The following is a 27,363-nucleotide window of genomic DNA, read 5'->3' on the forward strand; positions in this document are numbered from 1 at the left end:
ACAGAACGACCCTGTGGCTGCTGTGGGGAGCGCCATGTGACAGTCTGGACTCCGTTAAGGGGCTCTCACACATTCCCGGTCCCGGTCGCGACCGTCCCCGATGACTCCCGATAAGCCGATCGGGGCCTGACCGCCGACAAAATAGGCAATAATCCCCGGACCGGCGGCTTACCGCCGGTCTGCCTGCGGTAGACCGGCGGCTTACCGCCGGTAAGCCGGCGGTTTACCGGCGGTAGACCGGCGACCATTATACGATTTTCGATTTCTCCGACCGGCGACCGCAGCAGGTCAGTCGGCGGTAGACCGCCGGCCTACCGGCGGCAGACCTGCTGCACATCGACGAGCAAACACTTTCTTTGCATTTTCATATATTTATAATTACCTCATAAATAGCTTCATACCTAAATTCATTCGTGTGCATAAAACTCTCTCTCTCTCTCTCTCTCTCTCTCTCTCTCTCTCTCTCTCTCTCTCTCTCTCTCTCTCTCTCTCTCTCTCTCTCTCTCTCTCTCTCTCTCTCTCTCTCTCTCTCTCTCTCTATATATATATATTTTTTTTCTCTCACCCATTCCTCTTCCTCCTTTATCGCATCTCCCTCTCTCTCGTAATCCCTCGCTCCTACCTGTTCCTCTTCGTTTTCCTCCTTCCTCCCTCGCTAATCCCCAGGTCAGACACAGGTGTTCACTCGCGGTCGACCGCCGGTCGACCGCCGGTCTGCCGCCGGTCTGCCGTGGGTGTCGGCGGCTGACCACCGGTCGACCGCCGGTTGACCGCCGGTCGACCGGCGACATTTTCCCACACCGCCGGTCGACCGGGCGCCTCGCCGATATCTTTGAAAATTTTAAAGTTGACCGGCGGTGGTCGGCTGCGTCTACGGTCCTCAGGGTCGACCGGCGGTCGACCGGCGGTCTGCCGCCGACAACCCCCGATCTTACAGCCGGTCGACCGGCGACCGGCTTATCGGGAGTCATCGGGGACGGTCGCGATCGGGACCGGGAATGTGTGAGAGCCCCTTTAGGGTCAGGATGTGTGTGTGTGTGTGTGTGTGTGTGTGTGTGTGTGTGTGTGTGTGTGTGTGTGTGTGTGTGTGTGTGTGTGTATCGCTTTCAAGCATGAAAAGGGGTCTGCATCATGAGCGAAAATACGTTCCTAACGTTCTTGCACTCGCAACCCTTTTCCAAAAATCTTGGAATCCACGCGACCCTCTGATATCAGCAGCTTATTTTACACATTTTTAGTATACAAGTTTTCACCCATTACCGGCCCTGACATGCCCCCAAAGATACCCTGGTGGTCCTTTACAACATTCACCAGCAGAAACATACAGCACCGTCTGAATTAAAGCATAGAAAACAGTCTCAATACGATAAACTATAAATATCATTAACCCAAGCTTGTTGTTTCTAGCAAGGCTTCACCACCCCCAGGCAGTCCTCCTCGTAACACCGGCTTTGAACCCTTGGTATATGGGAATGTAAAAGACTTTTTTTTTTTTTCAAGTGATTATTTTTTCTTACTTTGAACGATGGAAACTTGAAGAAGTTACGGCACAGCAACTCAGTGTTTCTGTGCAATTGTTGTTTGGATCCGGTGAAGAATAAATGAAACACCAACTTTGAAAAGCAAAGGAACAAAGAAGAGAAGAAAAAAAAAAAAAGCAAGAAAGTGGTGATAATGAAGACGGGTAGATTTACTCACTTAGAAAGCTTCGACAGAGGCAGAGACCTCAAAGGAAAAAAACCGGGAGTGTTACAATGACCCTTCCGATACGGAAAGACCATAACAATCCACTTGGTCAAGGGGGAGCCACTTTCGCTGAACGGTAAAGCGCTGGTTGCCCGTCTGGCTGGTCGCGGGGTGACTCCGGCGTTAGAAATTTATATTTCCCCTTTTCCGGACTAGACCAACTTCTCGTGTGTTTCGTGACACTGAGAGAGGAAGTCCCTCCTATTACAGAGTAAGACGCAAGAACATTAAGTAGAGGTCATTAAGACGACAAGGCTACCGGTGAGAACCAAGATGCCCAAGAAAGATCGGCCACCATGAAAATTAATAAAAGAAACACCATAGCAAGGATGACTCGAGACCACATGAGAGGAAGTGGTTTACTAACTTGAGAAGTGCTCGCATAGAGGAACTCGGAGAAAGTAAAGGAAGTAATCAGAAACATGGAAGCTGGCATACTCTTACTCCAAAGATGAGGAAATTACCTAAGAAGATTGGTACTGATGTCCCAGTAAGAGAAGTTATGGCAGCAGTCAGGGGCATATATAAGATATCGAAACACTGGGGCCTTAGCCCAGCCCAGAAATCTTTAGGTTTTCACTGGATAGTTTTCAAGTTATTTTAGAGTAAAAGGAATATAAAATGTGAGACACTGCTCTACCAAAGGGTTCCAGCCAGGTGCTCATGCTAACTTTCGCAACATGAAATAAAAATAAAAATAATACTATCTGAGTTGTAAACTTGTGACACAATATGTGTTAATTGTCCGTCTCTTATTCATCTGCTACTTTCCTCTTGGCCTCTCCAGACCGGGTGTCTCATCTGTCTGTTGTAGTCTTCATCTTTTCTATCTCCTCCTGTTATCTCTTCCTCTCCCCTGTCCTCCTCATAAAAAAAAAAATAATACAATCAGCATTTGAGATTCAGGGCTATTCATAAAACATTTTGGGCCACAGCCCCTAATGCTCAAGCTGCGCCATTGGCAGCAGTGCAGGCAGTGAATGGTAAGGACATGATTATTCAGTCCTTGAAGTTCTTAAAAGACCCTGGTAAGGAGGGCAATGAGAACATCTGAGGCAAGAGACAACAAGACCTGCAGAAGCTAGATTGGATGAGGCAGAAGGGAACTGTGAACTTCTTGGCCATAGACGGAGTAGTAAGTACCTATTTTTAAACGACCAAGCATGTATGCAAGGGACGGAGTTCACCTGAATGCTGCAATTGTCCAGTAAAAGAAGGTGGGACTGTAGTGCAGCGACTTGCCTGATGGGCGAGCCTCCCATAACTCACTCTGCGAATGGGGTACCTCTGGCCGACTGATTAAGGAGTGGCTCTCCCGTCTCGCTGGTCGCGGGTTCGATCCCCGGCGCCGGCAAACCTTTCCTTGTCTGGATAAATTTCTTGTGTGTTTCGTTACACGCGGTGGTCGTGTGTGAGTGTAGTAAAGAAAAAATCCCGGTGTTTCACTGGTGGCAAGGCGGTGGGCATTCTCTCCTGTGATTCTGTTGTGTCACCCTGAGTGGGTAACAGGTAGAGTGATGGCCCATGCTCTCCGAAGTTCACAGAAAATAGGAAATCTCAACACAGAAATTAATCTAAATAGGAATGGGGAGCCGTGTAGTGCAGCGACTTGCCTGATGGGCGAGCCTCTCATAACTCACTCTGCGAGTGGGGTAGCTACCTCTTTGGCCGTTGGTTAAAGAGTGGTTCTCCCGTCTCGCTGGTCGCGGGTTCGATCCCCGGCGCCGGCAAACCTTTCCTTGTCTGGTTAAATTTCTCGTGTGTTTCGTTACACGCAGTGATCATGTTTGAGTAGAATGAAGAGTAAATTCTGGCGTTTCAGGACTGCGTCTGTATGAATAGGTGAAGGCAAGGTCGGCGTTGCATGTGAATAAGGAACTCAACACTGCTGCTGGGGCTGAGGGAAGAGACGAATGGACGAGTGATTGAGGCAGTGAAAGAGATGTAGGCAATGACATCTTGCCCCAAGTAGTTGAACACCGACTTTCTGTATGTTTTGTTTTCCTTCAGAGGAGCTGCTGATACAAAGGTCAAAGGAGTGGCTGGGGAGAAATCTCAAGCCACTTGTGACATCAAGATCAAGATCACACTTGGCGTGAGAATGGTTGGTGACAGTGGTATGCGAGTCAGGTGGGTGAGCAGAGAGGAAGGGAGGCGTTTCTTTGAATGGAAGGTGACTGACAGAAATAGTGAGGGTCTAGAATGGAATGTGAGAAAGTGGAAGAAAGAGATAGACAGTGCAGAGAAAGGTGACGGTCTGAGGAGGTGGGAGCATGTGATGGAGCGAAAGACTACTTTGGGATGGTACAGAGAAAAGGAAGCCCCGCAGTGTGTCAGCTGGTATGATGGAAGCCTGGGTGGTGATCTTCTCTTCCAAGCTCGAGCGCAGTGTATGAATGTGAATGCAAGAAATTACAGGTGGTCTGAGTCCCGCAGCAAAGTGTGTCAGATGTGTGACAGGGGTGTGGATGAAACTGTCGTGCATGTGATACTGGTGTGTGGGAGGTACCGGAGAGAAAGGACGGAGATGATGAGGGTGGCACTGAGAGAGATGGGCTGGGATGTGAATGGGAGGATTGCAAGGACAGAGAGGGAATGGATGCTGCTGCTGCTGGGACTGAGTGATGAAGCAAATGATAGAATTATAGAAGCCATGAAGAGTTTTCTGGAAAAGATGTGGTGTGCAAGAAATAGGGAATTGGAAGATTTGTAATGGATACTGCTTGTGTTGTTTTATTTTTACAGGGTGTGCCGATACGAAGGCCTGACTCTCCAACGGGTCACCTGTACAGCAAGAGCAAGAGCAAGAGTGTTGTAGGACTTGCTCGCAAATGCAAAATAACTCGCAGAGTGAGGTCCAACGTGCTTAATTTTTCTATATTTTACCCACCGCTATTGTTTTCTTGTTCCGTTTGGGCTCCAATACGTGGCAAAAACGTCAGAGAAACACTTTTTATCCAGAGAAGACTTTATAACAAACGAATAGGGTATATATTAGAAAGAATTGCCCCACGTTGATGTTCACTCAGTTCCTGCTTGTTTAGTCTGTTGGTCTGGTGTGTTGTTGTTTTCGTGCAAGCAATATCAACCATCACAAAGATCACAAGTGGACAAACTAGAACAAAACCAGGCAAATTAATGTGTTTTCCTGCTGTGTATTCCCCAGTGCGCATGCGTAGTGGACACCAGAGCGACTTATTTCTGTGGGGAGGTATTTCTCGCAACACCGGCGGGAGGACGCGAAGCACAACGTTTGCTGCATGGTGCAACTCACGTGCCGGGCAACACATGGCTAGCAGGTGTGTATTAAGCTATAGACAAGTTTGTGACAAGGCCGTGCTTGGTGTAGGTGACGCAGGAGTGGCGGGTGGCAGGCCTGGCCCACGCTGGCTGCCTCACAGGGGGTGGTCTGGGTGTGTGGCAGGGTCTGGGTCCGGTTACTATGGTCTGGGGGATATATTGAGGCCTCCTAAAACGTCCCTGAAGAAGAAGAAGAGGGATTTATCTCGGTAAAATTCTAGTGTTTGCCCATAATCCCCCCTCACCCCCAAAACAACCTTGGGGACCTGTCGGAGTGCTGGGTTTCAGGTGGGGGACACGAAATCCGTCGCAATCGCATATTTTTTTTAGTGTATGTGGGGGGGGAGATTCTCTAAATCTAGGGAAATTCCGTGCCAGTATCTCATTACCTACCTTATGAAACATCAGTAGCACTTCATATATCTTTTCTACAAACCTTCAACAGTCATGGAAATGCTTTCAAAATCCAATTCAATGACTTTTTTTTTACTCTTGAAAATAAGGAATAATGTTTACGAGAGCGCGTCGCCTCCTCTGGTGCTGGCCGTGGCGACATTGCCGCTGCCGCCGCCACAAAATAGTTCACAGAGGGTTTTGTTAGGTTAGGTACTTAGGTTAGGTTATATTCATGCTCCATGATAAAATTCATGGAAATTGCATAAAAATAACAGGTTTGTGGTGCAGCCGATGTTGCGAGAAATACCTCCTCGTAGAAATAAGTCGCATATACATGTAGGGGAGTCCAGGGTGGGGCACAGCCCCCCCTGGTTAGAATGGGGAGTCGAGGGGGCGCTGCCCCCCGTTTGTAGGTAGTAAAGTTCGGTTGGAGTAGTTTAACCCGGTAGCAGCGACAGGCCAAATTTGTGGCTTCACCGTGTAGCAGCGACGGGCCAAATTTGTGCCATGATATAAACCCCCCAAAATAGATGATACATAATATGATCACAAATGCTTGGATATATATTATGAAATAATTTGTGTGAGGGGTGATTTTTTCTCATTTTTCTCGCTTGGGGGGACCATTAAGAAACATGATCCCCACTGCTACCGGGTTAAATATGCTCCCCCACCCTAAACCCTCTGAGAGCTGTTTTGCGGCTGCGGTGGCACCACTGTCGCTGGGGCCGCCACCAGAGGAGGTGACGTACTTTCGTAAACATCCCTTATTTTCAAGAGTAAAAAAAAAAATCTTGAATTGGATTTTGAAAGCGTTTCCATGACTGTTGAAGGTTTGTAGAAAAGATATATGAAGAGATAGTGATGTTTCATAAAGTGGATAATGAGATACTGGCAAGGTACTAAAACAAATCTTTAGCGGGAAATTCCTTACATTTAGGGATTTTCTTTCTCCCACGACCTCTAGAATAAGTGTTTGCGATGAATTTAGTGTTCCCCATACAGAAACCACTTATTCCCACTGGAGGCCAAGCTTGTTTTGGGAGGGAAACGTAGTGAACCCACCAAACGATGTTCACCTCACTGGTCTGGCGTGGCGCCCTCAGCCAGCAGTGTCCACATGAACCACCTGCACCACACTCATGCCCTCTCACTACCACCGGTTCTAGTAGGTTGTCACCTCATTGCAAGGTTTCTGTCCTGCTAGTAGAGTCCGTGGAACCAAACACGGTGTATCTTCATTGTTTATCATTGACACAAGCAAAACCACTAGCTACCTGTGATCCGTCCACCATCACGCCCTAGAGAGTATTGTGGGTTCTAGGGCAAATGCAGGCTCTCGAACTTCCTGCCTGAGCTGTTCGAACACGTGAATCCTGACTAACCGCGTTTCGAATTGCTTCAAGGGTTTGTGTTGCCAGTAATTGAAGGTAATTGTGGAGATTGACTCCGCGCCTCCAAAATACGATAATATGCCTCCATATAAATGTCCTTGACCCACAATATGAAGGCTCAAGTACTTAAAAGTAGAAAAAGGGGGAAATCGGTTCTTTTAGGTGGGGAGCATATTCCCAGCTAACACAATTACGTATTTACCACGTTGTATAAAGGTAGCAGTTTTGTAACTTTTGCGTAATTGTGTGGACTCCCAGGTACATCCTTACAATGTATTTCACAACGTAATTCATGACCTCTCTGCAACCTTATGACGACGTCCATTAGCACTTTTTCTAATGTTTCTACTACCTTTTTACCATGTCCCCATCACCATCATCGTGACGTAAAACCATTACGTAGTGTATTCGTAGATGTAACACGAATTACAATAATGTCTTAGTTACATTTAGGTAACGTATTGTAGTGACGCAACCAAACACTACCTAAATACAACATAGGTATTTTAGGAGGGGACGTAGGATACGTATATAATACGAACTTTTCTAACGTTACCAAAATGCTACCTTATGATACGTAACATTTATGGTGGTGCCGCTGCTGCCGCAAAATAGCTCGCAGGGGGTTTAGGCCCTCAGCATGGCAGCCGTTGGGCTGCGTGAAATAACCACGCGTGGTGGACCTAGGTCTCACATGTGTGGGTTAATCGCTAACCAAGCGTACCATTGCTAACCACCCTAAAACAGCCCCGAGCCATGACTCAAGGTCATCCGGGGCCCCGGCCCTTTCAGCCCAAGCCCCGGATGACCTGGAGTCATGGCTCGGGCTGTTTTAAGATGGTTAGCGATGGTACGCTGGGTTAGCGATTAGCCCACGTATATGAGACCAGGCTCACCATGCATGTTTTTTTTTTATTTTTATTTTATTTTTTTTAGAACAACCTTTTTGCTGGAGTGTATTAGGTGTCCGCCACTTTTTACTAATGTATTACAGTATATGTGTACAAAGGGTTTTGTGAAGGTTTGGAAGAAAATAGACCTAAATTAAGGTGCTAGAGTTATACTGGACCTTTACCTGACAAAGCAGCTAACAAACATTAGAGAATAACCAAAAATCTGAATTCGAATGATAAATTCTCGAACAAAAGTAACCTGCGTTCGAACCTGGTTCACGTGTTCGTACGTGGTACAGAACGTGCTTCACGTGTTGGTATGTGCTACCAGTGAGTAAATACATAGTTGTATATGACGGTTGCAAGATTCTTATGACGGAAATTATTTACCGTTTAGATGCTTCATTATAACCTTAATACTGTAATGGGGGGCTTTGCTCCCCTCAAACCCCCTTTGGTATGGAGACTAAGTGAAATTGCGTGGTTTCCGTACGTGGGAAAAAAAATCCCTGAATGTATGGAATTTCCCAACATCTAAGTAAATGTAAGGAATTTCCCTGCATCTAGGGTATTTTTCAACCCCCATAACTCAAAAACTATGCATTTGTGATGCATTTCATGTTTACCACTGCATTCCCTGCAGTTTCAATGGCCCCCTAGCCAATTTTGGTTGCGAGGGGTGAGTATGGGCAAACACTAGAATAATACCTTTATTTCCATCTCGTATTTTGGCAGCGGAGCATGGGTCAGGTTGGGTTAGGTTAGATTAAATTGGATGTGTGTGTCAAATTTAGTTTGCGTGGATTGATAATACTGACAAGAGGGTAGCCACCTCTTGAAAAGTTAGTACATAAAAAGAGGATAAGAACACGTGGAGACTGCAAGAGGCCGAGTGGCCTACTCAGGGCAGCTCCAGAATCCCTGCACTACTCACGATGGGTGGGGTGTAGTTTCAGGAGTTACAGGTAGAGGCTTGATCCTCATTTACCTTCGCTACAGGCGTACGCTCCAGTACCCTGCCACCTTACTGCACCCACACCTCACTACCACCTGTCATCCTCGTCCATGTAACTATCCAGTCTACTCTTAAAACAAGCTATCGTCCCTGCACTAACTATGTGATTGGTTAGTTTATTCCATTCCCCCACCACCCTATTACTAAACTAATGCTTGCCTATTTCCCTCCTAACTATACTTTTCTAATTTAAATTCATTACTGCGTGTTCTATCCTGCTGGCTAATTCTCAGAACTTTACTTATATCGCCTTTGTTGTAATCCTTGACCCATATGATTTCAGTAAACCTTCAGTTATCTGGGTGCACCGTATCCGACCTCGCCCGTATCCGGGAGTTTTAAAAAATATTTGATTTTTTCCAAAAAATATAAAAAGATTGTTGCACACTACCAAAAGTCGTTCAAATTGCCTGCACAATGCCTCTAACCTCTGTCTGGGCGGTGTACCGCACCCATAAGGCGCGCCTCAGCTTGCACGTAGCAATGATATTTACGTCCTGGTGCGAAGGTTCGCAGGAAAGCAGTGTGCTTCGCAGTACAAGTGGCACGTAAACATCTTTGCCGAGCGCTGCAGACCATATCGAAGTGACGAGAGTCAAGGCATTGCAGGTTTAAATGGCGGGAGTGTCAAAGGACTGTTTAAATGAAACACACAGTGCGAACCCTAGCTTAAGCCTTGATGACTGCCTAAATCCAGACTGGACTAGGTGAGCAGGGCTCTGTCCCCGTGGAGAAGGTGTGCGGGTCCGCTAGCACTCCTGCGGGAGTGAGGGCAGAGTAAGAAATGCGGATAAGTACTGCCCACGGTCTGACATGTGAAAGAGGGATTTTACCATGCTTACAGTAAGGCGAGTAAAGGGGCCCGCAGGGGTTCGGGAGTCCCGTGGGCCAGCCCGATCTAGAGGTGCGGGCTGGCCTTAAATCGTGGTTACTTCTTGTGGCTGGCCTCCCCGTGGTCCCGCTGGATGCACTGTGCAGGAGGTACCCGCTTCCCTGGCTCACAAGGGCAACACGGTGTAACTAAAAAGCCACAGATCACCATGCAAGCGGATGCGCCAGGTTGTCATTGACTCCTTGGTTATCCTCCCCACGATTTACGGCCAGCCCGCACCTCTAGATCAGGGTGGCCCACGGGACTCCCGAACCCCTGCAGGCCCCTTTACTCGCCTTACCGTAAGCATGGTAAAATCCCTCTTTCACATGTCGGACCGGGGGCGGTACTTATCCGCATTTCTTATTCTGCCCTCACTCCCGCAGGAGTGCTAGCGGACCCGCACGCCTTCTCCACGGGGACGGAGCCCTGCTCACCTAGTCCAGTCTGGACTTAGGCAGTCATCAAGGCTTAAGCTAGGGTTCACACTGTGTGTTTCATTTAAACAGTTCTTTGACAAGTTGAACCTCTATTTTGCGGCTGCGGCAGTGGGCCCACAAAAGGCATTGAAAAGTCAATCTTTTAGTCATTTCCAGAGAAAAATACTATCTCCATGATAAACAGCATTATATTTTGTCCAGAAATAAGCAGTCAGCATTTCGAAATTAGTAATGTCATTAAAACGAATCTTTACCAAGGACAGGAGTCCTACAATTTTCAAATGGAGAAAAAAGTTTTTTGAACTGTGGTCCCACAGCACGGGGTGTTCTCTTATCTTGTCAATTAAATAATAAACAAAGCAGCTCTGCCAGTCCACTTTACGAGTCTCTTGGTAGGCCATCTTCCACTGCTCCTCACCCCTCAGCCACTGCTGTCGTCTGTTTGTTTACATACAGCCGCATGGTTGCTCACACCCACAACCGTTTTCCATCCATATGGATGGAACCAATGGTTGGGTGTACATAGCCCCAACAGTTGTAGGAAAATGGCCAGTGTGACACTGCCTATTGCGCCGTCAGCTCTCCTCCATATACAGTACCCTCCCGAGTTTCGCACTATCTGAGTTTCGCGTTCCTCGAGTTTCGCGCTCAATCCTAAATTCTTACCATCCCGACTTTCACTTATTATCACCATGAGTTTCGTGCTGCTTTGACATGTATGGGTTATGTCTACCTATTGTTGGTGTCATGTGTGTTCCTTAAGGCGGTGTCACACTGGCCGTTTTCCTCCAACCGTTGGGGCTATTGGCAACCGCAGCTACCCGTGCGCCCAACTGGGAGCGAGTTGTCGGTTGTCTGTACGGATGGAAAACGGTTGTGGGTACAAGCAACCACATGGCTGTATGTAAACAAACAGACGATGGCAGTGGCTGAGGAGTGAGGAGCAGTGGAAAATGGCCAAGAAACTTGTAAAGTAGACTGGCAGAGCTGCTTTGTTTACTATTTAATTGATACAGGGCGACTGCTTTGTTTACGTTGTAAATACGGACAACCCGCCCGAGTGAAGGGGTTAACTGATTCTTGGTCATCCTCTCTTAGCCGTTTCAGTGAAACTTTTTCAGTTGTGCTAGACATATTGAAAGCTTTCAATAGAGTCTGGCACAAGTCTTTGCATTCTAAACTCCCCTCTTTCGGATTCTATCCCTCTCTCTGTTCCTTTATCTCCAGTTTCTTTTCTGGCCATTCTATCTTTGCTGTGGTAGATGGTCACTGTTCTTCCCTATTAACAGGGGTGTTCCACAGGGCTCTGTCCTATCACCCACTCTCTTCCTGTTATTTATCAATGATCTTTTTTCCATAACAAACTGTCCTATCCACTCATACACTGACGACTCCACTCTGCATTATTCAACTTCTTTCAATAGAAGACCCTCTCAACAGGAATTACATGACTCCAGACTGGGGGCTGCAGAACGCTTAACCTCAGACCTTGCTATCATTTCCAATTGGGGTAAAAGGAACCTTGTGTCCTTCAATGCCTCAAAAACTCAATTTTTTCCCCTATCAGCTTGACACAATCTTCCAAACATCTATCCCATATTCTTCGACAAGACTCAGCTGTCACCTTCTTCAACACTTAATATCCTCGGTCTGTCCTTAACCTGGTAGCAGCGACGGTCCAAATTTGTGGCTTTACTGCGTAGCAGTGACGGGCCAAATTTGTGCCATGATATAAACCTCCAAAAAAAGATGATACAGGTAACTCTCGATTTACGCGAGTGTTGCGTTCTTGAAGAGGTCGCGTAAGTCAAAAACAATGTAAATCAAACAGTTGGTAGGTTTCTGTCGAAAAATAAATACCGTAATTTTCGGCGTATAGCGCGCATTTTTTCACATAAAAAATGCCTGAAAGTTTAGCCCTGCACGTTATACGCTGACTGTACAAATTTTTAATGATTTTTTTCTTCTTTGAGATGTTTTTAATGGTCCGTTTTTCGTCTTATCCAATAACAACGGCAACCTTACCTTTATTATTGTTTATAATCCTTCATAGTCCATAGCTGTCCTATAATATGTTACCATAGAATACAGGGCGATCTAATAACTACTATACAAAGACTAAATCGGTGGAAGATCGTCCATGCCTTGCTGTTATCCCGTTTTTCCGTCGGGCGCCATTTGTATGATCTTGATCTTGATGTCACAGGTGGCTTAAGATTGTATGACTAAGGAGCAGTACAAGCTACATAAAAAAATCATATTGGAAAAAAATGTCCATGTGTTCATTATTAATTATTAATATTAGTGAGAATAATGGGGTGAATATGATATCAGAAACTGTACATCATGAGTCTTGTACGAGGAGTTATTTCACGCAATCCCAGCCCGGCCGCCATTTGTATTGTTTACAAACCACACAACCACACCCACACAACAAACAGCTGCATGCCGCGTGTCACCAGAACCGAGATATCCACTCGGGCACTCATTCTCAGCCTCTCTCGTGTGAGGAAGAAATGAGGGACACCATGAGGGGCTGGCTAGTATTGGTACAGGTACCGAGCAGTCTGACACCGGTACCGTACCGTATTGCTGGTACCGTTAGTACCGGTACTGGTACCGGTACCTGCCCACCCCTATTGTTGAGTAGCGTGGCAGCGTAGGTACTGTATTGTTGTTCAAGTGGCGCGCGGAAAGAACTGAGCTCAGCTGTGTGGATGTGTGAGTCCAGTTGCGTGAGACATCTGGTGGCCACTCCATAAAATATCGCGTATAAGTGAAAAAAACGCCTAAATTAAACATTTATTTGGATTTTGGACCCCGCGTTATTTAAAAAACGCGTAAACCAAACTTGCGTAAATCGAGAGTTACCTGTACATAAACTGATCACAAATGCTTTGATATATATTATGAAATGGTTTGTGTGGATGATGATTTTTTTCTCATTTTTCTTGCTTGGAGGGACCATTAATTAAGAAACATGATCCCCACTGCTACCGGGTTAACTCAGAATCTTAACTGGGAACTTCACATATCCTCTCTCACTAAATCAGCTTCCTTGAGGTTGGGCGTTCTGTATCGTCTCCGCCAGTTCTCCCCCGCACAGTTGCTATCCATATACAGGGGCCTTGTCCGCCCTCGTATGGAGTATGCATCTCATGTGTGGGGGAGCTCCACTCACACAGCTCTTCTGGACAGAGTGGAGTCAAAGGCTCTTCGGGTCGTAGTATTAGTCTTCCCCATTCCCTCCATCCCCATCCCCATACGCGAGTCTGGGGCATGTATGAGCAGCCTCGTCCCCTTCCCCTCCCTGCGCCAAATATGCGGGCCAGACAAGACCAATCTGCACATCATAATAATGTTGGCAGCACTTTCAAACCAATAATTACAGAAAAAGAAATAAATAATGCATTTTTCACACACCATTGTATTCATATACATTATATACCATAAAACAAAACAATAGCGTAGTTGATCTACAAGTAAATAACAAGTAATGCGAGTAAGTTAATTTATGAGACAGGTTGGTATCCATGACTCATCACACACACCTGGGCAGCCACATAGGGGTTGCCAGGTCGTGTCATTTGTGGCATTTTTGTCTTAAATCAAGGTGGTTGCCAAGAAAACCCCTTTTTTGTGGTATATGATAAGTATTGCCATTATAATGCCATATTTAGTCATCAATCTGCCATCTTTTGCCATTCTTGGGGACAATGATAAAAATCTTGAGGAATAGCTGTATGTTTACAATCAAATGGAAACACTAGTCCTTAAAAACTAAAAGAAATATTAACTTTAGCAAAGTTTGCGATATAATATCACTCATAAAAATATTCTGATACTTTTCAATATATTTCCTTTTATAATAACAAATAGAACACCATTTATTCATGAAATATACGAAGGGGAAGCTGAAGATGTCCTGCCTCGCACCCCGCGAAGTCAACACTTTTTCGACCCCATCCGCTCTCTCTCGAGGTAGTGTTAATCAATCCCAACCCCCCCGGGGACGCTTAAAACCGCAGTTCACAGCCAAGGGAAAGGGAAGGGAAGGGAACGGGAATGAGGAAGATTAAAACTACGGCCGTTCGTCTCATCAGCTCCTCCTCTTACTGATAGTCGTCTACCTCTTAAATTCTGCCGCCATGTTGCCTCTCTTTCTCTTCTATTGATATTATCATGCTGACTGCTCTTCTGAACTTGCTAACTGCATGCCTCCCCCCCTCCTGCAGCCTCGCCACACACGACTTTCTACTCAAGCTCATCCCTATACTGTCCAAACCCCTTATGCAAGAGTTAACCAGCATCTTCACTCTTTCATCCCTTATGCTGGTAAACTCTGGAACAATCTTCCTTCATCTGTATTTCCTCCTGTCTGCGACTTGAACTCTTTCAAGAGGAGGGTATCAGGACACCTCTCCTACCAAAATTGACTTATCTTTCGGCCGCTCCTCTAATCTTTTTAGGGGCAGTAAGTAGCGGGCTTTTTTTCATTATTTTTTTTTTAAAGCCTTTGAGCTGTCTCCTTTGCTGTAAATATATATCGTAGTATATATATATATATATATATATATATATATATATAGATATATATATATATATATATATATATATATATATATATATATATATATATATATATATATATATATATATATAAAACCCGATTATCCTAAATGGAAGGGGAAGCCTCTTTCGGATGCCGATTTTCGGATAATCCGGATTTATGGCCGCCATTTTGATCGCCGCCAGTTTGATCGTCGGCATTGTGTCTTGCTTTCTCGTTTGGATGAATATCACTTTGATCTTGCACCTTGGTTCTTATTTTCTCATTAGAACACATGTAGCTAGTATGGACGAACCATTAGCCAGGATGGATGAGGATGCTGTCGCTGCGCGACTGCCGCCGACTGACGATGTAAACAATGAAACCAAACAAACACACGCTACGCTAAACAAAGTAGTACGCTTAAAACATGTGGTGTAAATGTTTTATTGTATGTTTGTCTGTGTGTCTCCTTGTCTGGACCAGTGTATGTTGATACTTGTGAGCGTTGCAGATCTGAATTGTGAATGTTGCAGAGTGCGATTGTGAATGGTTGTGCAAGCTTGCAAGTGTGACCTTGATGCATCGTGCAGGTGGAGACACAGTATGATGACTCATATTATCGCGCAACTCGTATGTTGGAAGGGGAATGTGGCATGGAGTGGAGAGGGGAGTCGTGTTTGTGTCGTTGTCTTGAGAGTACGGTGTGAGAGTAGTCGTGCAGTAGTTTGTTCGTTCGCCGCACCTACGTCCGTGCTGGGGCGAAGGTGCGGACGTGGTGTTGTTGAGAGTTTGTTTAATGTTTTTTGTCTAATACATTGATCTATTCGTTACAAGCTATTTCGGCAATACGTATTAGAAAGCATATTCATTTTAACTGTTCTTATCAATTTTAAATGTGTTAATATAGTACATATGTAGTTACTTTTATTTATTTTTGATGTTTTATAACGTTTTAGTATAGAATTTTTTTTTTTATTGCATTATCCAGATCAATTTCGGATAATCCGGATAATCGGGTTTATATATATATATATATATATATATATATATATATATATATATATATATATATATATATATATATATATATATATATATATATATATATATATATATATATATATATATATATATATATATATATATATATATATATATATATATATATATATATATATATATATATATCTATCTATATATATATATATATATATATATATATATATATATATATATATATATATACAGTCGTCCCTCATATAGTACGGTTTCCAATAGTATGGTTTCGGTTTTATATGGATTGTCATGTAAGAATTTTTTTAGGATTTTTAAATTTCCCGCTCATTGCACCAAATAGCCATGGCGTGAGTGGCAACACTGTTCTACCAAAACACCTACTGAAAGCACCCCAGAGCGTTCGAGAAAGGTGTTCACCTTGCAGAAGAATTCAGATTTAGGAGAAGTTACATTTTGGGATGAGTTACGTTGCGGTTGGGAGAACATACCACGTGAATGAAATCAGAGTTCGCTGTATCTATCATAGTGTAAAAGAAATTCTTGCCGCAGTATTATAACTTCCAGTGCTACAAGAGTAAAGATAAAGGCTGTACTTTTACTAAGCCTCGTCGTTGCTATGGTAACGGCGTCTCACTCGCAGCAAAATGGGGTACGGTGATTTTCCTGATGCAATGGAAGCACTTATGTGTTTGTTTGCTGATTTGCTGATGACGTCATCATAGCACAGAAGCGTTCTACCTCTCAAAGCCGGGAGCGGAGTGAGCGTGCCGAGTTGGCAACTTGTGCTGCCGCGTCATGCGTTTGAGAGCACTCGGAACGTTCCGAGAGTCCCGATTCCCTCGCTCAAACACAGCCCAGCAGGAGTGTTTCTAGGGGGGAGCACTAATTTTATACAGATTTTCGAATAGTATGGGGGTCCTGAGTCCCTAACCCCCGTACTATTTGAGGGATGACTGTGTATATATATATATATATATATATATATATATATATATATATATATATATATATATATATATATATATATATTTTTTTTTTTTTTTACAACAATGGAGGCAGCTCAAGGGCACACAAAAAAAGAAAACAATAATAAAAAAAAAGCCCGCTACTCGCTGCTCCTAAAAAGAAACAAAAGAGGTGGCCGAAAGGAAGACGTGAGCGTGGTGCCCTTTGATCTCTGCAGGACAGGAGCACTCAGAGCAGAAAACAAGGGAATGGGATTCATGTTGGTGTCACACTAGGCCTTTTCCTCCAACCGAATTGACAGTATAATGAAACCATTTTCAAGAGTCTGTTGAGGCAGTGGCTCCTGCGGATCCTTTCCTCCCCTCAGCTCTGCCACACAGTCCCAACACCTGTTTTTTCCTCTCATATGTTACCTATAGGTAACATATAAGAGGAAGAGATAGGTGTTGGGACTGTGTGGCAGAGCAGAGGGGAGGAAAGGACCCACGGGAGCCAACGCCTCAAGGAACTCTTTAAAATGGTTTCACCATAGGCGCAACCGGCATCTCCAACATTTCTAGGTGTGCGTCACATGTGACTGTATCCACGACTTAATTAAACAGTCACCAGATTTTAGCTTTTACTTTGTCAGTGGAACTGTTTGCTGACATGAACGGAATAATGAATGCATGGCATTGAACTTCAGTTTGAAAAAGCAGGTTGCTGTGAACAGTAAATGTTTACTATGTATGTACATTCACTTTACAAACTGTGGATTTTCAAGTGGCACAATTTTGGCTTGATTTTGCTTTTTCTGTAAATTATATATCTTAGTATAATCAGAATGTTGTTTGTGGTCATCTTACTTTGCATTAACAAAATTGTTGTATTTAATAATATAATTTAACTAAGTTTTATAATTAGATAGGAATTGAATGCTGTTATGTCTTTCTCAAAGAAGCAGCAGAATTACATTCCAGTCATGTTTCTCTGAAACATAAATGATTTTTTATCTTCTGTTGAAATGTTTTGACTTTCAAAATTAATAAAACATCTGAATCATCATTTTCAGCTCTACTTTTATTCATAAATGGAAGGACACCAAATTTTAGACACAGATATAGTGTCAAGCCACAAAGTATTGGACATGAAAGATTATGATTGGTTGTTAGTGTATTTTAGCTGTAATTTTTTTTTTTTTTTTTTTTTTTGGAAGATTTTGTTTTACTGTCAAGTAATATTAATTTCTATGTTTGCTTCTTTTCAGAATTATCAAGAATGCTGTAAAGGTGACAGGATAAATCCCAGTCTTCAGGATGAAGGGATTAACAGTTGAGCAGATTAGTGCTGATCGGGTTACTTTCCTGGCACAGCAGTATTGGTCACCAGACACCAAGGAAACTCACCTACCCTATGACCCCCAAGTAATAAATGATATTTATGAAAGTGAAGTGAGAGCAACAGATTTCAGTACTCGTCGCATTGTTGTGCTCGAGCTGAGTCAGTACCTTGAAAACTATGTGTGGCCAAACTATTCTGAAAATGCCAGTCCAGCACACTTAATGTCTGTCATAATTTTGGTCAATGAGAAGTTTCGTGAGCGTGTTCCAGCTTGGGATTCTTTTGTGAAGCACCCAGGTCCTTTTGTAGGCTTCCTTAGACACCTGATGAAGGCATGCCTAGATACAAGCAACAGGTTTACTCAGAAAGAACACACACACATGATAGTGTTCCTCAACCATCTGTACAACAGTATTGAGACAGACCTCATACGCAATGGCATTAGCCACACTGTGTCGTATAATATTCTTGAGTGTCTGTCAGATGGTCAGCTGCAGAATGTGCTGAAGGACTTTCCCAATTGGGCCAAAGCATTAAAAAGAACAGCACGACACAGGAAGAAGCTAAGTGGTGTTGAACTGGAACATTTCAATTTTGATACAAAATTTCTTTACTCACTGATGCAGCAGTTTCTGAAGAAACTATCAAGTATATCTTTAGAAGATAAGGAGCTGAATCAAGATGTTGTACATTACTGTGAAAGATTCCTGGAACTAATGATTGATCTTGAATCCCAACTCCCTACAAGAAGATTCTTCAATACACTCATGTACTCATGTAATTTTCTTGTGAAGTGCCATTTGTCTCCACTCGCTGCTCGAGAGGAAGGCAAGCTTTTCTCACAATTGTTACATATCCTGAAAGTATTTGCACAATTTGAAATAAATGATAATACTGGGCAGCCCCTATCTGACTTAGATGTAATGAAAATTCATTACAACCAAGTAAAGGAACTACAAAGCATTACATTTAGAAATTTCCCAGAATTATCTCAGTTTAGTTTTTCCAGTGTTGCAGCAGTGGATGACACAGAAACACTGAGGCAGTATTTTGAACCACAGTCTGATGCAGATATTCAAAGACTGTGTCAGTTGCTTCATTTAATACCCACAGAAGATGAAAATGTTACTGACAGGAAATATTTGATTGAGGCTATCCTTTGGAAATACCAAAGACGCATTTCACAATTAGAGGCAATCAATCGCATGCCTTTATATCCCACTGAGCAGATAATTTGGGATGATAATATTGTTCCCTCAGAGTACTTTTCAGGTGATGCATGTTTAGCTTTACCAAAGTTAAACCTTCAGTTTTTAACATTACATGATTATTTGTTGAGGAACTTTGATTTATTTAGACTTGAATCAACTTATGAAATTCGGCAGGACATTGAGGATATAGTAATGAGGCTAAATCCTTGGCTAACTGAAAGCAATCAAGTAATATTCAGAGGATGGGCTCGCATGGCACAGCCCATAGCCAATTTTGCAGTATGTGAAGTAGCAAAGCCTAATGTAGGTGAGGACAAGCCTTCACGAGTCAGGGCTGACATCACTATTAATTTGAGTGTCAGAAGAGAGATAAGAAATGAATGGGAAGCTTTGAGAAAGCATGATGTTTGCTTGCTCTTGTCATTAATGAATCCTAAAGAACTGCCTAATCCCCAAGGACACTTTTCTGAAGAATGGGGCATCAGGTATATCCGAGGGTGTGAGGTGGAAGGAATGCTGGATGAGAATGGCAGGGTCATTGAGGAGGGACCTGAGCCTAAACCTGAACTGAAAGGGGAGACCAGAACCTATAGAGTTTGGTTAGATTGTAATCAGTACAAAATTGACATGGATAATATTAAGTCTAGTAATGGAAATGAAGATGTTTATGAGACTTTCAATGTTTTAATGAGGCGGAAACCCAAAGAAAATAACTTCAAGGCTGTGTTAGAAACCATCAGGGACCTGATGAATACTAAGTGTGTAGTGCCTGACTGGCTGCTAGACATCATCCTTGGTTATGGAGATCCAGGGGCTGCCCATTACTCACAGAGGGAGAATGCATTGGCTACCTTAGACTTCAATGACACATTTCTAAATTTTGAACACTTGAAGAAGAGTTTCCCAAATCATTCAGTTCATCATAATTCAAAACCTGATTTGCACCCACCCTTCAAGTTAACATTTGAGGATCAAAAGACAGTAAAGCGACCAGCTGAGGAAGAGGAGGCAAAGGTAACCAAGAGTATATTTGTTGAACCTTATGTTGTTCCCAGCAGAGGGCCTTATCCATATACTGTACCTCGCAAAAATAGGGTCCAGTTTACTCCCACACAAGTTGAAGCCATTCGTTCAGGAATGCAGCCTGGTCTCACCATGGTTGTTGGTCCTCCAGGGACAGGGAAGACAGATGTTGCAGTTCAGATCATATCAAATATTTATCACAATAATCCAGCTGAGCGCACTCTTGTTGTAACACACTCTAATCAAGCCCTCAATCAGCTCTTTGAGAAAGTTATTGCACTTGATGTTGATGAGAGGCATCTATTGCGTCTTGGTCATGGTGAAGAAGCTTTAGAAACTGAGAAGGACTTCAGTAGATATGGACGTGTCAACTATGTTCTTAGCAAGAGGCTTGAACTACTGGAGGAAGTGACTCGACTCAAAGAATCTCTTGGAGTGGCAGGAGAAATGGGAGCGTCATGTGAAACGGCTGGCTACTTCTTCCTTCAACATGTCCTAGCACGATGGGAGTGCTACATGAGTCAGGTTACTGCCACTTCAGGCAAACCGGTCAATGTAGAACAAGTAGCTGATCTGTTTCCTTTCCACATTTTCTTTAGTAATGCACCCCAACCTTTGTTCAAAGGCAAAAGTTATGAGGAAGATATGGAAATTGCATCAGGCTGTTTCAGGTACCTGGAGAACATTTTTACACAGTTGAAGGAATTCCGTGCATTTGAAATGTTGAGGAGTGGTCTTGATCGTACAAGGTATCTACTTGTTAAGGAAGCCAAAATTATTGCCATGACATGTACTCACGCAGCTCTCAAGCGTCGAGAACTAGTGGACTTAGGGTTTCAGTTTGACAACATTTTGATGGAGGAAAGTGCACAAATATTAGAAATTGAAACATTTATTCCATTGCTGCTACAGAATCCTGAAGATGGTCGAAACAGACTCAAGCGTTGGGTCATGATTGGAGACCATCATCAGCTGCCTCCTGTCATCAAGAACATGGCTTTTCAAAAGTACAGCAATTGTGAGCAAAGTTTGTTCACTAGATTTGTCAGGCTGGGGGTTCCCACAGTTGAATTAGATGCTCAAGGCCGAGCCCGACCATCTATTTGCGCACTCTACAACTGGAGATACAATAACTTAGGTGATCTTCCTCATGTAATCTCATGGCCAGAGTTTAGAACTGCCAATGCTGGACTGTATTATGAGTATCAGTTGATAAATGTAGATGACCTGGAAGGCCGTGGAGAGTCAGAACCACGCAAATATTTTTATCAAAATTTGGCAGAGGCTGAGTATGTAGTACATTTGTATATGTACATGAGACTTCTTGGATACCCTGCCTCAAAAATATCTCTGTTGACCACTTACAATGGTCAGAAAGAGTTATTGAGAGATGTAGTGGAGCAAAGGTGTGCCAGAAATCCTCTGTTTGGTCGCCCTCACAAGATCAGTACTGTTGATAAGTATCAGGGACAACAAAATGACTACATTTTATTGTCCTTGGTGCGAACCAGGGCTGTAGGACATTTACGAGATGTGAGGCGTCTTGTTGTGGCTATGTCTAGAGCTCGGCTGGGCCTGTACATTTTTGCTCGTGTCTCTCTGTTCAAAAATTGTTATGAACTACAGCCAGCATTTTCTCTCTTGACAAAAAGGCCATTACAACTACACTTGGCACCATGGGAGCACTGGCCAGCACACCGGCCACACTCTCAACTGCTGCAAGACAAGCCTGTTGAAGTTGCAGATGTGACTCACATGAGTAGCTTGGTGCATCAATTGTACTCAGAGGTGTGTGCAAATATTCAAGCTGTTGCTGGTCTTGGAGAGGCCCCTGGAACTATGGCCATCCATGAACTACCTCCAGACACTGGTGCAAAGTATGACTCAGATGAGGAAGCTGCAGGCAAAGAAGATGAGGAAACATCAATGCTCATAGTAAATGAAGTTGAAACCAAATAAATTCCTCTCATTGGCAAGTCAGGACCTACAGGTGATAACATTTGATAATGAAAAGATTATTCTGGCATCACAGATTTTTTTTTTTTTTTCTAGGTAATTTTGTATGTAACCTGAACATGTTCAAATTATTTTTTGAATTAATTTACTGTATTATTTCTTTATAATTATGCTTGTACATATTTGAACATTTTACTAAAAGATCTATGCTTTTACAAGACCATGATTTTGATTTGGTGCAAATGTTTGTGTTAAGTGATGTAGGAGAGTATCATTGTATAATTTAGATTGGGAGGAAGTGATGTAGGAGAGTATCATTGTATAATTTAGATTGGGAGGCAGAAGTTATGTTCTAAAGATAGTTGTTAAGATGCACTGTTATTGTAGTAACTACTGTAGATATAAATTATCTTGAGGAATACATTTTGTATGGATTGTATTACATAATGAAAATGTAAATAGTGACTTTCATACATACATATTTTTATACATGCTTGACCTTGTTCAGGTTTGAAAATGAGTTGGCAAACTGTTGTGTTCCCCAAGTCCATATATGCTGAAATAATAATCAGCTTCCACATGCATAGTAGGTTAAGGGCAATACATAGGGAAGACATGCACATTTAAAGAGTCTTAATGTATGGACCATATTCTTTGGGTGTCTGAGATAACTCATAAATGTCATTTTCATCATGTCCAAACCTACAACTAGCTTTTTGGTATTATAATTAGTGTATTTTTGAAATATTCTGAGCCTCTTAAGGGTTATCACTATGTTTCTGAAAGTGTATTGAGAGTTATGAAAGAAACAATGTACTATTGTGAAAATGTGTTTTGGAAGACCATTGAAGCTGCATAATGAAGGAATAATTACTGGGAGAACATTAGCATCATCATTACATCACCATCACCCCTCCTCCCCCCATATCCAAGCTGATTGTTATCATGGGGTTGGCTTTAGGACCAGGGACTGGTGCCTGATTCTGGGGAAAGGGACCTAGTGGCCACCTCCTCGGCCTAGGGCCCCTGTCCTTGATCCAAGTTTTCTTTGGACTATTACTTCATAATTTTTTTCCCCTTCACTTTTTACTTCATAATTTTTTTCACCTTCACTTTCTCTCTCCTTCACCTCCTATTATCTCCTCATTTTTCTTAAGGCATGAGGACTGTGTCATGAGGATGTAAGACTAACCACATGTCATGAGTGGCCCTATTCTCCCATTTCCCTTATTCTTTACAACCATGTATACTTTATGATACCTATATAGGCTATTTCACCCATCATCCACAGTATCTCTGATCCATATCTGTCCACTCACCTATATTCTGTGGAAGACAAATATCATATACCCTTCCTTCCTTCTTCCCTTTTTTATTCCTTCCCATACCACTCCTTTTAAGCCTTTTTATGACGCATTTTCATCTTCCATAATCCAGTGCACTACACCCTTGCAGGTGTGTTTCTTCCAGTTTCATTTGCTAACCCCTTTTCTGTCTTGCATCCTGACACTCCAGCCTCTATTCATTGAACCTCGAAACCCAGTCCTCTCGTACATTGTAAATGTGCACATACAGTCACCTCTTGATTAACGCAAGGGTTACGTTCCTGGAGATGTCGCGTTATTTAAACATAATTTCCTCATAGGAAACAATGGTAATAGGGGGGGTTATGTTCCTGGACACTGGGAAAGTCTGCCTGTTTTGGGGATTTTGTTACTCTAACCTTAAAAAAAAACATTATTAATACATTAGTGGGTCACGGAAACAACAAGGATGCACGTTCTCATTTTATTTAAATTTGTTCCTCACCTGCGTTGGCCACCACCCCTCCCTGCCCCGCGCCCCCGCCGCCGGCTGCTCCCCTCACCCCCGCCACCCCGCCTCACCTGCCTCGTTCCTCTTTGTTTGACTGCCCATGCTGTTGGTGACAAGGATGACTCCTTTGAGTTGGAGTTTTCTAAAGAAAGAATTGCTGCATTGCATTTGTGAGATGCTGACACAACAAAGACGCATCCCTGCACTCACCATCACCGCCCTGTTGATGCGTCGCCGCTGTCGTCCACCGGGTCCCCGCCCCGCTCCTTCCCCCCTCCCCACCCTGTCCTTCCACCTCCTGTGAAGAGGTGGAAGGACGGGGTGGGGAGGGAGGGGGGAGGGTGGTGTGGGGACGCGTTTTTGTTGTGTCACTGACTTGCAAATGTGGTGTGGCAATTCTTTCTTTAGAAAACTTTTAACTTGGGGGAGTTGTCTTTGTCACCAATAGCATGGGTGGTCAGGGGAAGAGGAGGGAGGCAGGCGAAGTGGGGCGGCGGAGGTGAGGGGAGCGGCCGGTGGCGGGGGCGCGAGGCGGGGAGGGGCGATGGCCGGCGCGGGTGAGGAGCAAATTTGAGTAGAGTGGGAGCGTGTGTTTTTGTTGTTTCCGTGAACCACCAATGTATTAATAATGTTTCATCGATGATGTCACGCTCGATGACACGTTATTTAAACTCATGTTAATCGAGAGGTGACTGTACAACTAAATGTCCAAAGCCTATTACTGATCTTGCTGCTTCTCATTTTCTTGGACCCCTCAGACCTCTTCTTTCCCTCCCCATAAGAAAGCCTTTGATTCCCATGACTTCTCTCCTGATGAGACCATTTTTGCAAATGCTGATTTTATAGCTCAATTTCATGTTGATTCCTCAAGTCATCCCAAATGTCTTGCACTGTCAATTTCTGCTTCTGTTCACCCCCACCAACCTTAGTTTCATCTCAAGGAGCGTAAGCAATAGGAGCGCTGAAGTCATCTTCAAACTTTACTTAGCACTAGTTAGACCTCATCTCGATTATGCAGTTCAGTTCATGTCTCCCTACTACAGAATGGATATCAAGATGTTAGAATCTGTACAGAGGAGGATGACAAAGATGATTCACAGGGTGAGAAACTTCCCTTATGAAGACAGGCTGAAGCATTTAAATCTACACTCTCTAGAAAGGCGAAGGTTGCAAGGAGACTTGATCGAAGTCTATAAATGGATGAAGGGCTTTAATAAAGGGGATGTCAGTAAGATTTTGATGGTAAAAGAGCCAGGTAGGACATGTAGCATTGGTTTTAAGTTAGACAAATTCAGATTCAACAAAGACATAGGCAAGAATTGGTTCACCAATAGTGTGGTAGAATGGAACAGGCTTGGGAGCCATGTTGTGGGTGCCAATACCATGGATACATTCAAGAAGAGGTTAGATAAAGCCATGGATGGTGAGGTAAGGTGGGGTTGAGTGTACAGGAGCTGCCTTGTATAGGCCAACCGGCCTCTTGCAGACTCCTTACGTTCTTATGTTCTTATGTTCCTCCTACTACCCCTATGTCCAGCTCTCTACTCCCTCACCTCCTCCACACTTCCCTCACCCCTGCCTTCACTGTTCCATCTACCACAAAATTGATTCTTGATTACCTCTTTCCTTCTGGAACCACTCGTGATTTCCAATAGACTGTATTAGGTATCAGTTCACCTCTTTGCCACTTGAAGCCCCTTGCGTGCATCTTTGTAGAAACCGATGCTTTACCCTCTGTTTACCAGCATTTTTTACAGTTTCAATGTTGCCTACTGTAGCCCTGTGTGTGTAAAACACCGATTTTAAGAATGGAAGTTAAACGCACCTTCGGAAATAATACCCATTTAACATCAGTTTAAATTAAATTAGAGATGCTAGAAAGCAAAATAATCAGATGAAGCATCTCATGTTGCCTTCTGCCATTCACAAGATAGACATGAGCCCGCCTACATTTGGCACTCAGTGGTCATGTTTACCATAAATTGATGCGGACCTGAATAACTACGAGCAATGGATAATGTATATTTTTTCCTGATCAGCATGCACTTTGTTTGGATTTTTTGCTCCAAACAATAACTTGTATTCCAGAATTTCAAAATAGAAAAAAGAGCAGAGTTCTTTAGGGAAAGTACTTCATAGACAATTCTCCAGGTGGCTGAGTGTAGCACTGCATGCATAACCAATACTGTCTGTTATCCCCCTCCTACTCATATTCCCTAGTTTCTTCTACTTTCCTCTTGCTCTCCTACTTCCCAGCTCTGTCTCTTCTGCCCCTTCTGTCTCTGGCTTCCCTGCTCTTAATTCTGGTTCTCCTACCCTTTTTATATGTACATTGTCTCTATTCCCTGCATTTCCACAAACTCCTGATTTTTCTCACAGAACCTTAGACAGTAACATTTCCTTGTTTCAATGAGGTCACATTTCCAGAGCTCTTTTTCCCAGTGTTGTATCATTCTTCCATACATCACTGTCTTTTCTCTTTACCCTGTTTACCTGTATCTGACCATAATGCCACATGACCTCCAATGTCTGGCACATATTTTCCACTAACCCATTCACTCATCACCTTTTACACTAGAATTAATGGATGGACAAATCAAATAAATGTCCTTATAAAGTTATTTATAACATTTATTTATAATATATACATTCGATAGACAAAAACAAAAATATAGCTGCCTTTGCACACAGAAGTACATACTACATTTTATTGTTGGATTCATGGAAGATTTTCTTTTCTTTTTTTTATAAGTAGTGACATCACATCTGTAGCACCAATAATAAGTTACAAATACTATTTCACATCCCCAAGTCTCACTAGCTAAATTTAAAGGTTGTATAATATATGAATGAATTGTTTAATACTAGTTGGAACTTCTGTCACCTTAACAACACTCCCTATTGTAAATGCATGGAATTTTTTTTTAGCAAGTGATACTAAATAGAGAAACAGTTAATTACATTATATATTAGTCCTTTACTCTGGCATTAATACATGTCTAAATAATACACTCTCTACATTGTAGAGGTCACATTTATTGAGCAGTACGATACGCGCAAACACACACGTACACACACTAAATTTTTGCATTTGGTGACACATTGATGCCAGAGAAAGCTGGCCAAATGCAAATAAGTAAAACAATAAGAAAAATGCTAATTGGTGCCAGAGCCCACACAATCACCCTTTTTTTTTGCTTTAGTGGCTTTTTACCTTATCTTACATGGTGTATTTAGTGAACTTTTCCCACACAATAATTGTATACTTTGCTCTTCCCAGAACTGCAGTGGGTGTGGGGAGAGAGAGGTGACACATAACACATTATCACATGTGGCCGGACTAACTCAGATTGTGAATGGTTTTGTCAGCTGTCACAATGTCATCGACATGGTGGCCAGGCAACCAAGAAGCAGGATAACAATATGTGATATTGATAAACTTTTGGCA

The 27,363-nt window shown here is 43.1% G+C and overlaps 1 protein-coding gene across 4 annotated transcripts; it reads left to right on the forward strand.

The window, feature by feature from the left end:
• The first annotated feature begins 3,902 nt into the window (after nucleotides 1-3,902).
• Nucleotides 3,903-27,057, forward strand: LOC126996663 (RNA helicase aquarius-like). Of its 4 annotated transcripts, none has more exons than XM_050857370.1 (2): nucleotides 3,903-4,596; nucleotides 17,837-27,057. In XM_050857370.1, exon 2 carries the CDS (start codon nucleotides 17,886-17,888, stop codon nucleotides 22,101-22,103), a length of 4,218 nt encoding a protein of 1,405 aa, XP_050713327.1. In that variant the 5' UTR covers nucleotides 3,903-4,596; nucleotides 17,837-17,885; the 3' UTR covers nucleotides 22,104-27,057. The 4 variants fall into 4 exon arrangements, with proteins under 4 accessions (XP_050713327.1, XP_050713324.1, XP_050713325.1 ...); XM_050857367.1 differs by lacking the exon at nucleotides 3,903-4,596 and adding an exon at nucleotides 4,871-5,045; XM_050857368.1 differs by lacking the exon at nucleotides 3,903-4,596 and adding an exon at nucleotides 5,136-5,255.
• The last annotated feature ends 306 nt before the right edge of the window (nucleotides 27,058-27,363 follow it).

This window comes from Eriocheir sinensis, chromosome 10 (genome assembly GCF_024679095.1).
Source record: "Eriocheir sinensis breed Jianghai 21 chromosome 10, ASM2467909v1, whole genome shotgun sequence".
NCBI classification, from domain to species: domain Eukaryota; kingdom Metazoa; phylum Arthropoda; class Malacostraca; order Decapoda; family Varunidae; genus Eriocheir; species Eriocheir sinensis.

Excerpts from the sequence above, each read along its gene's own strand:
- LOC126996663 (XM_050857370.1), top strand. The coding sequence starts at position 17,886 with ATGAAGGGATTAACAGTTGAGCAGATTAGTGCTGATCGGGTTACTTTC.